Raw genomic sequence first — 13,881 nt, forward strand, 5'->3', positions numbered from 1 at the left:
TAGTGCCCAGGATACAAGAGCCACCCACTGAGTGGGAGAATCTATTCACCCAATACCTATCAGATAAGGGGCTAATCTCCAAAATATACAAGGCACTGGCAGAAGTTTACAAGAAAAAAAAAATCTAATCCCATCAAAAAATGGGGAGAAGTAATGAACAGACACTTTGACAAAGAAGAAATACAAATGGCCAAAAGACACATGAAAAATGCTCCACATCACTAATCATCAGGGAGATGCAAATCAAAACAACGATGAGTTACCACCTCACACTACAGAGAATGACACACATCACAAAGAATGAGAATAAACAGTGTTAGAGGGGATGTGGAGAGAACGGAACTCTTATCCACTGCTGGTGGGAATGCCTTCTAGTTCAACCTTTATGGAAAGCGATATGGAGATTCCTCTAAAAACTGGAAATCGAGCTCCCATACGATCCAGCTATACCACTCCTAGAAATATACCCTAGGAACTCAAAAATACAATACAAAAACCCCTTCCTTACACCTATATTCATTGCAGCACTATTTAACCATAGCAAGACTATGGAAACAACCAAGATGCCCTTCAACAGATGAATGGTTAAAGAAACTGTGGTACATATACACAATGGAATATTATGCAGCTTTATATCAGGAGAGATGAAGTCATGAAATTTTCCTAAACATGGATGTACACGGAATCTATTATGCTGAGTGAAATAAGTCAGAGAGAGAGAAAAACGCAGAATGGTCTCACTCATCTATGGGTTTTAAGAAAAATGAAAGACATTCTTGCAATAATAATTTTCAGACACAAAAGAGAAAAGAGCTGGAAGTTCCAGCTCACCTCAGGAAGCTCACCACAAAGAGTGATGAGTTTACTTAGAGAAATAACTACATTTTGAACTGTGTGAATAATGAGAATGTATGAGAGAAATGGAAAGCCTGTTTAGAGTACAGGCGGGGGTCAGGTGGGGAGGAGGGAGATTTGGGACATTGGTGATGGGAATGTTGCACTGGTGATGGGTGGTGTTCTTTACATGACTGAAACCCGAACACAATCATGTATGTAATCAAGGTGTTTAAATAAAAAAAAACTTCTGAACTATCTCCTGATAATATCCCATAGTTTATAAAAAAAAAAAAAGAATTGTCTTTCAATCTTTGACGTTGAGTCTGTGTTTTCTCTGGATATTCAAATGTGTTTCTTGTAGGCAGCAAAATGTTGGATTTTTTTATCCATTTTGCTACTCTGTATCTCTTAATTGGTGCATTTAGTCCATTAACATATTTTGTGTTCACCAATAAACAAAAATAGAAGTTTGTTGTGTTGATGGGATTTGTATTGCCTTAAAATACCACTTTCAGGGGCCAGAGAGATAGCATGGAGGTAAGACATTTGCCTTGCATGCAGAAGGATGGTGGTTCAAATCCCGGCATCCCATATGGTCCCCTGAGCTGTCCAGGTGTGATTTCTGAGCATAGAGCAAGGAGTAACCCCTGAGCACTGCTGGGTGTGACCCAAAACCCTATAGGCTCGTTCTTCCTTCCTGATTAGTGCTTACAAAGTTATATATTTTCCTCTTAATACTTATATACATATATATACATATTTATGTACATACATATATATGTACCACTTTCAGTTCTTTTAAAGTTGTTTTTGAGTCTGCAAAGCTCCTGAGCTGTTTTTATCCATGAAACTGTGTATTATTCCTTCAAACTTAATGAGCATCTGACTCTATGTAGTATTCTTGGTAAGGTGTTCGTTTTGTTGATTTTTTCACTATATCCCACCACTGCTTTAGGGCCTGAGGAGTCACTTGTGATAAAAATAGCTGTAAATTTTAAGGATGCTTCTTTGTATATAATTTTCATTTTTGAAATTGCTGCTTTTTATATTTTATATCTATCTGTGGTTTTCATCATTGTGACTAGTATGTGTGTTGGGTGTTTTTATTTCAGTCTCTTTTAGTTGGTACTCTTCAGGCATCCAGTAATTCGGTGTCTGTACTCTTAAACTCTAAAAACTCTCAGCAATTATGTTTTTGACTGTTGCTTCTTCATTGTGGTATTCTTCCTGGATCTCTGAGATCTGATGATTCTTAGGTTGTTTCTGTTTAAGTTATCCCAAGTTCTATTTTAATCTGTTCTCTTATTTTCAGGTTTTTTTTTTCTATCTTCTCTTCAGTTATTTTAAGACTCTTTTTCATCTTCTGTTCTTGTCTGGAGATGTTATACAACTCATCTTCTAGTTAATTGATTCTGTCCTCAGCAGCTGTTATTCTGCCTGTGAGACCTTCCAGTCAGGTGTTCATTTCACTTACCAAGTTTTTTAGTTCTATCATTTCTGTTTGAAGTTTTCTTATTTCTACTCTCATAGCCTCTTGAGTCTCATGGTCTGATCATCCTATGGTTTCTTTGTGTTCCTTGAACATTCTCAACATTTCCTGTCTAAGGATCTTATCAGAGGAGTTATATAGGTGACTGATATTAGTCAGGTCTTTAGAACTACCATCATCATGCACTAAGTGTGGTGGAGTTCTGTAGTGCTTTCCCATTTTGACCTTTGCAGTAGTAGTTGGTTTTTTTTTTATGTGTTTCAGATTTTTTTTTAATGTTCTTCACTAACTAAGGGGGGCACTGATCTGGGGTTAAAATGACTCTTCTGAGTCACATAGAGAACTCCCTGCTGTCAATCTTTCTCAGTGTCTTGGGACTATGACTAATTTTTATGTGTGCCTCATTTTCCCTTCATGTTCCCTATAACAACACCACATCCCAAACTTTCCACCTACACAAGGATCCCTGCCAGCCCCCAAAGTACCATTTATCACATTCCCACTCATTTGGCAGAGATACATATCCCCACTCTGAGAGAAAATTCCTCAAACTTCAAATAATGACAGCTGGTTTCCATTTGAGTATCAGCATACATAATCTTGCTAAAATTAAAGATATACAAGAGCCTGGAGAGTAGCACAGCAGCGTTTGCCTTGCAAGCAGCTGATCTAGGACCGAAGGTGGTTGGTTCGAATCCCGGTGTCCCATATGGTCCCCCGTGCCTGCCAGGAGCTATTTCTGAGCAGACAGCCAGGAGTAACCCCTGAGCACCGCCGGCTGTGGCCCAAACCCCCCCCCCCAAAATTAAAGAAATACAAAAGGGACCTGAGAGATAGCTGAATAGGCTGGAACATGTGTTTTCTATTCAGAAATACCAGGTTTGATACCAATACCACATATGGTACCCTGAAAAATGCTAGGAATAACTCCTGAGAAAATTAACAGTAGGGAGTATCACAAGGTATATACCCAAAATAGAAACATAAAGCAAGTATAGATAAATAAAATAGGCACCAGAAAAAGTCATGTAGATCAAAATAGATTAATTTGTCTAAGCCACTAATTTTACTACTCATGAGCTTTCAACTTATCACATGAAAGAAAATCACCACCCCCCTTCCCATGGTCATTCATGTTTTTGGTAAGTGGAATTTAGAATGAGTTTGCATAAAGCAAATTAGGAAAGGCCTAGACACTGTAACAATTATCTTTACAGGTGATGATATTTTTACCCCCTTTCTGCATTTACATATCTTTCACAAAGCACCTCAAGGGACTCATTATGCTCTTACAAAATAAACAGCATACCACATTCTCCTTTGTTGGCAGAAAATGAGTCACTCCTTAGATGAGCAGCTGCCAAAACACTCATCAAGGTTTCTGGCACTTCATGCTGCCACTGCTTCCGGTGTTCTGGGGTAGCTCCCATCACTAGCACTTGGTCATCTGAAGACAAGATTGTGGTATTAAGAACAAAATGCTTCTTCAAAATAAATAAATAAAAACACTTCTTCATTTGGGATGCTCTTATTGCCATCACACTTACCAACACTCAGGTTCCATAGTCAGTGGTGTAGAGATCAAACTTAGGGCCTCACAGATACTAGGTATATAATCTCTATACACTAAGCTTCTTCTCTATCCCTTCATCTGATTTTTCAAATAAAAATCATAGAATATGGTGCCAGAGAGATAGCATGGAGGTAAGGCGTTTTCCTTGTGTGCAGAAAGTCGGTGGTTCGAATCCCGGTATCCCATATGGTCCTCCCATGCCTGCCAGGGGTGATTTCTGAGCATAGAACCAGTAGTAACCCCTGAGTGCTGCCGGATGTGACCCAAAAGCAACAACAACAACAAAAATTAGAGAATATTAGACCCTTTGAGGTAACTTCATCCTACTCCTCACTTTTTGTTGTTGTTGTCCTGGCAATTCTCAGGGGACCATATGTGATGCTGGGGATCAAATTAGGTTTGGCCATGTATGAGACCAGCACCTTAAGCCCTGTGTTATCTCTAAAAGCTTCTCATTTTTATTAATAGCTTAGTGACTATTGTCACATAACTGATGAAGAGGTTTGGAGGTTTATTTATGACTTTTGGGTGTATGTTAATATTTCTTTTCTATTTGCTTATTTTCTTTTTTTTTTTTTTTTTTTTTTGGTTTTTGGGCCACACCCGTTTGACGCTCAGGGGTTACTCCTGGCTATGTGCTCAGAAATCGCCCCTGGCTTGGGGGGACCATATGGGACGCCGGGGGATCGAACCGCGGTCCGTTCCTTGATAGCGCTTACAAGGCAGACACCTTATCTCCAGCGCCACCTTCCCGGCCCCCTATTTGCTTATTTTCAATCAGACATTTTCTTATCCTACGAGTGGCTTAAAATTAAATTCTATTATTTTGCAAGTGCTTTCTTGTAAGTTTGATGACTTTAGACTTCTAGAAGAGTATAAATATAGTTAATTAACACATAAAATAAACTCATGAGATACTTATATAATTTGTACTAACTTATATAATTCATCTTAGAACATAGGTATAAATTGAAGCTCCCTGTTTGCTCCACATTACCATATTATGTAGCAAAAAAAAAAGTCTCCTTATATATTACCCATATAGTGGAGAAAATGATAAAAATCTTTACCACTAGTAAAGATATCTTGAAAGCTGCTCTTTAAAATCTCCTCTAAAGAAAAACTATGCCAAATGCAAATGAAGGGTCTTAAGGTTAAAATAGGACCATACTTCTGGGCTGGAGTAATAGCACAGTGGTAAGGTGTTTGCCTTGCACGTGGCCAACACAGGACGCACCCCAGTTTGAATCTCAGCATCCCATATGGTCCCCTGAGCCTGCCAAGAGTGACTTCTGAGTACAGAGCCAAGAGTAACACCTGAGCGCTGCCAAATGTGACCCAAAAGCCAAAAACCAAACCAAAACAGCAACAACAAAAATAGGATCATACTCCTACACTCCTAACAATGAAATAACTCAGTTCACAAAGTAATTGAATATCTTTCTTTATGCTGATTTTGTCATTTTTGTGAGATAACTATTATTGTCATTCCAATTTTATTGACTCTTCAATAAACTATAAAGAAGTTTTAGTTCAGTAAGGACTGCAAATAAAGTGGAATAGTTTTCCAGAATCATGGGAAGACGATTCCACAAACAAACAAACGAGGCTGAAAGAGATAGGGGTTAAGGAACTTTCCCTGCATGAAGAAAATTCCCAGATCTTCAGCTTCCCAGGAGCAACTTTGAGCATAAAACCAGGACTTGCCACCAGATTCATCAGGTATCACTCCAAAAATCCAAAATTCAAACAAGCCAACAAGAATTCACAGGTAAATTGCCCAGAAAGTAGAAAAGAAACCAAAACATTAACTTCTAAAGGATGGAGGAGGGGTGGTGCTCAAGCGGATGGAGGCCACTCCTGTTGATTCTTAGCCACCGGGCCAGCAGACCAGTACTGGGGTTCAAGGATCCAGTACTGCTTAGGCCTTGCAGCCAAACTTGTTCTGGGGATAAAATATGGGTCATCCACATGCAAGGTAAGCACTTTAAATGCTGTATTATAATAACCTGTCATTATATGTTATAATGACATTGTGTTCTGTATTCTAATCTGGCTTTCACCCAATTTGATACCAAATCTTCTGAAAAGCAAGCACTGCTAAATGGGAGAAGCACTAAGAACCTGCTGGCTTCTAGTCTAAGAGCATTTCAGCCTTGTGCCAACTGATCTTCAACTCACCCTGGGGCATGGTGGAGCATGTGGAGGTGATGTCGGCAGCTGCCATCATTTGCAGCAGAGTATGGGGGGCTCTGGCCTCCCACTTTCTCCTGTTCTCTGCTGTGACTGCACTTTGTGTAACTGAATCTGAGAATAAGAAATTCAGGCATTATTTCTAAAAGCAGCCAAAGTGTAACGAGCACCTCAAAGAGTTCTTAGAAACTCTGAGACAGTCCAGCAGCAGGTATATTAAAGGGTAGTGATGTCACCACCCTCACTCTACCATAGATGACTGGATCTGGGGGCTGAGTGTCTGCAGACACACACTCCTCCCAATTGTGAAGTTGCAACTTGCAAAGTGATGGCATTAGGATATGGAGTTGTTGGGGGTGGTTTGATTATGAGTGGAAGCCCATGAAAATGAGCCTTAGTGCCCTTGCATAATTTTGTATTTGTTTTCTGAGTCTTATTTCATTTTTTACTTTTTGTATATATTTTGAACAGCTGATTCTTTGCTCCATAAAATTGTTAGGTAAATAAAAAATAAATCCATCCATTTTCAGAGTGTTCCCTCATCCTTTCAACCATGTGAAGACACAGTAAAGGACATATCAGAGCCCTCCTCTAATATTCAGACCATCAGTATCAACTCCTCAGATATTGTGGCCTCCTGAAAGCATGAGAAATAAATGTTCATTGTTGTAAGCCACCCACTCTTGTCCTTACTAGAGCTGTCAGAATAGAAAGAGACATAGGTCACATCTTATATAATGGAAACCAAAATTGGACTTCAATTTGTTTCATGTTTATTATCATTCCAATTGTCCAGCCAGCATTTCAATATAAAATATTCAAGTATAAGGTAAGTAGAAGAAAAATTGATTATTATTATTATTTTGGTTTTTGGGTCACACCAGGTGGCACTCAGGGGTTACTCCTGACTCTGAGCTCAGAAATCACTCCTGGCAGGCTCAGGGGACAATATGGGCTGCTGGGAATCAAACCAAGGTCCTTCCAGGTTTGACTGCATGCAAGACAAATACCCTACTGCCATGCTATCGCTCCAGCCCCAGTAGAAGAAAATTTAAATTGGTCATAACATTATCCAAAGATGGTTAAAAATTCCAATCGCCCCCCCCCCCCAAGTATAACTCTTGCTTTGTTTTAGAAGCAAAAAAATGTGTCATGTACTATACTTGGCTTTTCAGTAAGAAACATAGCATCCAGGTTATTAACTATTGTTCCAGACAATTCTCTGAAAGAAGCATGTTATTCTCTTTAAGAGATATAATTTGGTTCCTTTATAGATGGATTTTTTTTCAGATTATACCTTCATAGCTAAATTTTCTGAACATTTTACTATTTTCCTAGATAAATATTGCAAATGACAATTATGTTGTCTAGCTTTACCAAATCTTTTCATAGTTAAAGTTAAATCTATGCGTGCTTTTTCTCCCCTCTGAGCTCTACTCAGAGGCTATTTCCAGCTTAGTGCCTAGAGGTTGCCCCTGGCAATGCTTGGGGACCATGTTGTATCCAGAATTGACCAGGCCTCCTACATGCAAAGCATGTGGTCCAACCCTTTGAACTATCTTCTCATACCCCTTCTATGTTCATATGTGTGTGTGTGTGTGTGTGTGTGTGTGTGTGTGTGTGTGTACACACATATATTTTATTTGGGCTGTCACTATATTGAAACTAAAGATTCAAACCTATAAGACATGTGCTCTGCCACAAAACTACATGCCTCTTTAGGATCATTTTGCATAATTTTTATTTGTTTTCTGAGTCTTATTTCATTTTTTACTTTTTGTATATATTTTGAAGAGCTGGTTCTTTGCTCTATAAAATTGTTAGGTAAATAAAAATAAATCTATCCATAATTGACTTGCTTTCTTACTATGTTATATATACAATTTAGGACAGGTTGCTTTGTATCATTTTAAAGGGTCTGATTTCATTATTTCTCTCAAATTATTGGCCCAACAGCATTTTTTAGTTATCCTTTCCACACTAACTTATGACCTGATTTTATAATACACTAAATTATGATAATTCTAAGATGATACTAAGATATGTTTCTAAGCCACCTCTCCTTTCATTGTTTCTCTCTGCTCTAATGCTTGCAATGTATTGTTTGTATTGTTTCAATGACTGTAATAGATATATATTTGGGGGGGATAGGCCACACCTGGTGGCATTCGAGGGTTATTCCTACTTTTTTGCTTGGAAATTATGCCTGGCAGGCTCCAGGGACTATATGGGACTCAAACCCAGGTAGGCCCTATCCACTGTGCTATTATTGCTCTAGGTCCAATAGATATTTGATAAAAGTGTTATTCACTGTTCTCCTCTTTTAACTTTGTTGGCTAGTTAAGAAACTACAAAATTAGAGAGGAGGGCTGGAAGATCCAGCTCACAACATAAGCTCACAACAAAAAGTGATGAGTGCAGTTAGAGAAATAACTACACTGAGAACTATCATAAAAATGTAAATGAATGAGCAAAGTAGAAAGCCTGTCTAGAGTACAGGCGGGGGTGGGGTAGGGAGGAGGGAGACTTGGGAATGCTGTACTGGTGAAGGGGGGTGTTCTTTACATGACTGAAACACAACTACAATCATATTTGTAATCAAGGTATTTAAATAAAGATATCAAAAATTTGGGGGGCAGAGCAGTACAGCAGGTAGGACACTTGATTTGCATACAAAGAAATGTGCTGGGTGTCAGAGATGCTGCAGGCTAGTGAGGCAGAGAAGCCTGACCTGTGCCCAACTCAGGGAGAGTAGGTATAAGGAGGTATATTGACATTGGTGTCAAGGGAGATAAGTGAGGAGAAATGAAAACTGACCAATGAAATGCTTCTTTCTCATCTACAGTTTTGAAGATCCACATACCTGTATCTGGACAGCACAGCTTCTCATAAGCTTTGTCTATATAGTCTTCATGCTCCTCCACACACTTAAATTCCCTAAACTTCTCACTGTCTTCAAAGGTTAAGGTTTTATTTAGTATATCCATTGTCTAGAGCAAGTTCACAAAGTTTCATGAGAACAAGTCATACTTTGAAAATAAATGCTACCCCCCAATTTGGGTACTCAGTAATGACCAAAATATTTGACAATATATTTGACAATTATTGACAATAATATTGACAATATGCTTAGGAAGATCATCAATAGACAGCTATACCAACTTCTCACATCAAATATTATTGTTCTACTCCACCCCATCTACAGAAATCTCTTGATAACTCATTAAGCCTGGTTTTAAGTACACAGTTCTAATTGGATCTCTAAAACTGTTCCAAGACTGAAAAACTGCCACTCTGGTGTTTATTTGGTGGTGGGATCAAGCATTGTGCACAAAGTTCAAGGGACCCTTCTATCAATTCTCAGCCAACTGGGCCAGTGGGTCAAGTCAAGGGACTGAGGATGCAGTAATGAACCACCCTATGCTACAAGGGATTACCCAGTGACAAGAGGTGAGAAGAGGTGCTGAATGGCCTCTTTTGGGGAGTGCTATGGGAAGCAGGAGATCAAACAGGAGATCACATGCAAGGCATCTAACCTCTATACAATCTCTCTAATCCAATGCCCCTCTGGTTTTGGAGTTTCTTTGGGATCATAAGAATATAGTCTCCACAATGCACAGAAGCTACTCCTGGCCCTGTACTCAGGAATTACTCCTGGCTATGCTTGATGAACTGTATGGGATGCAGGGATCAAACCAAGCTAGGCTGTGTGCAAGGCAAATAGCCAACCATCTGTACTGTCACTTTGGCCCCAATGCTGTTCTATTATTTTTGATTTTGGGGCCACACATAGCAGTGCTCTGGGGTTACCTTTGGCTTTACACTCATAAATTGGTCCTGGCAGGCTCAGAGGATGGGATGCAGGGATCCCAGGAGAATATGATGTATCTCTAAACCTTCTGTCCAATTTTCTTATGATCCTAAAACTTCTCTAAATAAATCTACTAAAAAGGGGGGAGGGCACAGCAGGGAAGGTATTTTCCTTGTAAGCAGTCAATCTGAGTTTGATCCCCAGCATCCCATATGGCCCCTTGAGCCTGCCAGAGTAATTTCTGAGTGCAGAACCAGGAATAACCCCTGAACATTATTACCAGGTGTAGCCCCCAAACAAAACAAAAACAAAATAAAACAAAAAGAACACAATTGGATTGGAACAATAGAAGAATGGGTAGGGTATTGGTCTTGCATGTGGCCAAACCAGATTTGATCCCCAGCATCCCAATATGGTTCCCTTAATGTACTAGGAATGATTCTGGAGTGCAGAGCCAGGAGTTACCCCTGAGTATCATAGGGTGTGGCCCAAGAACAATAACTAAACATTGATCTTCATATAAACCAAAATAAAATATTAAAAATGACATTTTTAAAAGGATTTAAGTCAATAAAGAACATGAAAGGAAGTATCAGGATATAATATAGCAGATATAAGTATTATCATATGAATAATATATAGAATACATAATTTTTAGTCATCTGGAGAAAGTAAAAGCAGAAAGTAAAGCAGAAATAGACACAGGGAATTTGATCTTTGGTAGAAAATATGATTAACGGGGCCAGAGAGATAGCTTGGAGGAATACATTTGCCTTGCATGCAGGTCAGTGGTTCAAATCCCGGCATCCCATATGGTCCCCCAAGCCTGCCAGGAGCGATTTCTGAGCATAGAGCCAGGAGTAGCCCCTGAGCACTGCTGGGTATGACCCAAAAACAACAAACAAACAAACAAAAAAATATATGTATGATTAACAAGGAATTAAGAGGAGATACTGATAATATAGCAAATAGGTGAAAAGTGAAATTTGTGTTTACTGTATTAGGTATTTATTGCTATGTCAATGAAATCCAGATACATAATTTATGAGACTTATACAAAAATATCAATATTTAATTAAGATTTAAATGTGCATAATTTCAAATACTTGCTCAATTTGGATAAGTATATTAGTTGCTTATAGTTGCCTTATATCTTATATTTTAATTTGTCCATAATAAAATTTAATATTATGAGAAAATCAGCTCATTTATAAAAGAAAAATAAATTAAAATTGGAATAGTTCAATAAGGAAATAATCCCAATTAAAAATAACAGGAGGACAAAAAGTAATTTAAAAGACTTGATTGAACATCTTAAATCCTTAATGAAAATTAGTGAAAATCCTCCCCAACTCTATAGAAAATTCTCATGAATTCATGGGGACTCATTTCTCATGCCTACTAAGAGAAATATAATTACTGGCATACCTCTGCCCCTTGGAGAGTATTTTCATCCAAAACACAGTTGTCCAAATTAATTTCAAACTTTACACCTTTCTAAAAGAAAGCAAGAAAAAAATTTAGTTTAGCAGTCCAATTAAAATCTTAAATTGCAATTCCCTACTTAATATTTCAGAGAGTAAAACCATTAATATAAAATAAAAAATAAGGAAATTTCATAATTAACATAGGAGGGAGTAAATACCAATAGGCTATCCAATTACAAAATGGAAACTCTTAGCTTTTTAATATGAAACTCAAAGATAAAAAGGCTTATTACCTTAGCTTTATAATTCTGCTGTGGATTTTTACTCTCTTTTACATTCTGAATTGTAATTTGTTCCAGGTCTCTTTCTATATCCTGAAGGGTTTGAGAAAAATAAAAATCTATCATTTAATAAGAATCCAGCAATTATACTTTGAAACCCCAAATTCACACCTTGGTATGTTTATATTATTTAATTTCTATATCGAATCTGATGACTGATTTGAGAATAAAAGACTGCCTTTAGAAAGGATAGTTAGAGTTGAAGAAATGGCTCAAAAAGCTAAGTGTCTGCTTTGCATGAGGAATGCCTGAGTTAATCTCCAGGAACCATGTGGCCCCCTGATCATTTCCAAGAGCACTCCTATGCAAAAAAACTGTAATAGGTCCAACCTAAGTAACGATAGATAAGACAAAAAAAAAAAATTTTTAAAGGATTGTTAATAATTCATTGAAAAATTGAACACAGTGTATTTATACAAAATATGAATACATTTAGGATATACTTAACACTGGCATCATAATGGATAAAGTCACATAATGTGACAATGCATACTACTCAGTCCAATATAACTTAATCTTAATCAAGAGTACAATTTTGACAATAAACTCTTTCTATTCCAAATAGACTTTTGATCTTAATCAGGAAAACAAGAAAGTGCACAGCACACAAAAATATAAAATGAAAATTAAAAATGAAAAATAAAAAATGAAAATTGATGACAAATTTCCATGGAAGAGGACTATAAAATTAGATGACAAAAGTGGGGTGGCTCAGAAGCAAAAGTACCTGCCTTGCAAGTGTGAATGAGGCCATGAATCCAATTCCCAAAGCATTCACATATGCCAAGCAGCAGAAACTCTGTATTCTAGGACCTGTGAACCTCAGTAAAAAAATAAAACCTCTGCACTGCAACTACAGTGTGTCATCCTGGGGCCGGTGCAATGATACAGTGGTAGGGCATTTGCCTTGCACGTGGCTGACCCAGGATGGACCGCAGTTTGATCCCCTGGCATCCCATATGGTCCCCAAGCCAGGGGCGATTTCTGAGTGCATAGCTGAGAATAACCCCTGAGCATCACTAGGTGTGGCCCAAAACCCACTATTGCCAACAAAAAATAAAGAGTGACACCCCCAGCAAGCACCACAAACAAAAAAGGTTATTTGAATACCACAGCCCTGTACTGTGGCCCTAGCAGACCCTGTGTTAGCATCCTAGTGGCCCCTGTGAGCACTAGAACACACACATATCTGTGCTTTATCTGTAGGCATTTTTTGGGATTTTGTGGAGGGCTGTTTTTCATTTTTAGGTCACACTCATTGGTACTCAGGGACTACTCCTGGCTCGGTGCTCAGAGGAACATGTTGTGCCAAGGATTAAACTTGGGGGTCTAGCATGCAGAGCATGTACTTGGCTCTTTAACGCTCATCTTCCTGTCCTCAGTAACTTGATCTCCCCCTTCTTCTCTTGCCCCTCCCTTCCTCAGAAAATGAGGATTCATTAATGCTATGAATTTAAATCCCATTTTTATGTAAAAGCTCTTTGCAATATATCAGGGCTAGAGAGATGGTTCAGAGGAATGCATGGTTTGTATATAAGAGCCCTAGGTTAAATCCCTAGTACTTCGTGATCTTTTCCAAGCACTATTGGTGTGGTCCAAAAAGGAAAAAAAAAAATCTTCAGAGGCTGAGGACAGGTCAGTAGTAAAGCAGCTGCCATGCAATTATGGGGCCATCAGTTCAATCTCCAGTACCACTCCACTTGCAGAACATGATCCTGCAGTATTTTTTGTTTGGAATCCCCAAGCCCACAGTGGGATGTGTTCAGATGGAAGCACTACAACCAACATGATGCAACCCCAGGTCACTACAACAAGTGGGAAGGGATGTTTGCATATGGCCAGCTCCATAGACTCACTCTGTTCTCTAAAGAGAAGTAAACCAAACTGTGAAAACTTATGAGTCTATCAGTCATGCAGCTTAAAGCTCCTAATCTAGGGAGGAAAAGTGGACCACATTCCCCACCCCTGCTGAAGCAATACTTGCTGTAACCTGTAGCAGGTCAGCCCCTGAAGAGGTTGACTGATGGAGGGATGGAGAATGAGGCCCTTTTCTTCCAGCTCGGAGCACGCGTCTGCCACCCTGTCTAGCCCACGGTTCTGAGGTGAAACGGTGGGTAAACAGCTTGCAGACAATCAGGCTCGTGGAAATATTTGCTTTATTCGGATGGACAAAACTGAAGTCCAAAGACTCAGATTCAGTTCCAGCCAGC

General features: G+C 38.7%; 1 protein-coding gene across 1 annotated transcript in view; it reads right to left on the reverse strand.

The window, feature by feature from the left end:
- NEK5 (NIMA related kinase 5) overlaps positions 1-13,881 on the reverse strand; it is a 96,632-nt gene that overhangs the window by 34,856 nt on the left and 47,895 nt on the right. The window contains 5 exon segments of the mRNA XM_049778483.1: positions 3,636-3,773; positions 6,081-6,206; positions 8,956-9,082; positions 11,332-11,400; positions 11,624-11,712. Of these exon segments, the coding sequence (XP_049634440.1) occupies positions 3,636-3,773; positions 6,081-6,206; positions 8,956-9,082; positions 11,332-11,400; positions 11,624-11,712 (549 nt within the window).

This window comes from Suncus etruscus, chromosome 8, assembly GCF_024139225.1.
Source record: "Suncus etruscus isolate mSunEtr1 chromosome 8, mSunEtr1.pri.cur, whole genome shotgun sequence".
NCBI lineage: Eukaryota > Metazoa > Chordata > Mammalia > Eulipotyphla > Soricidae > Suncus > Suncus etruscus.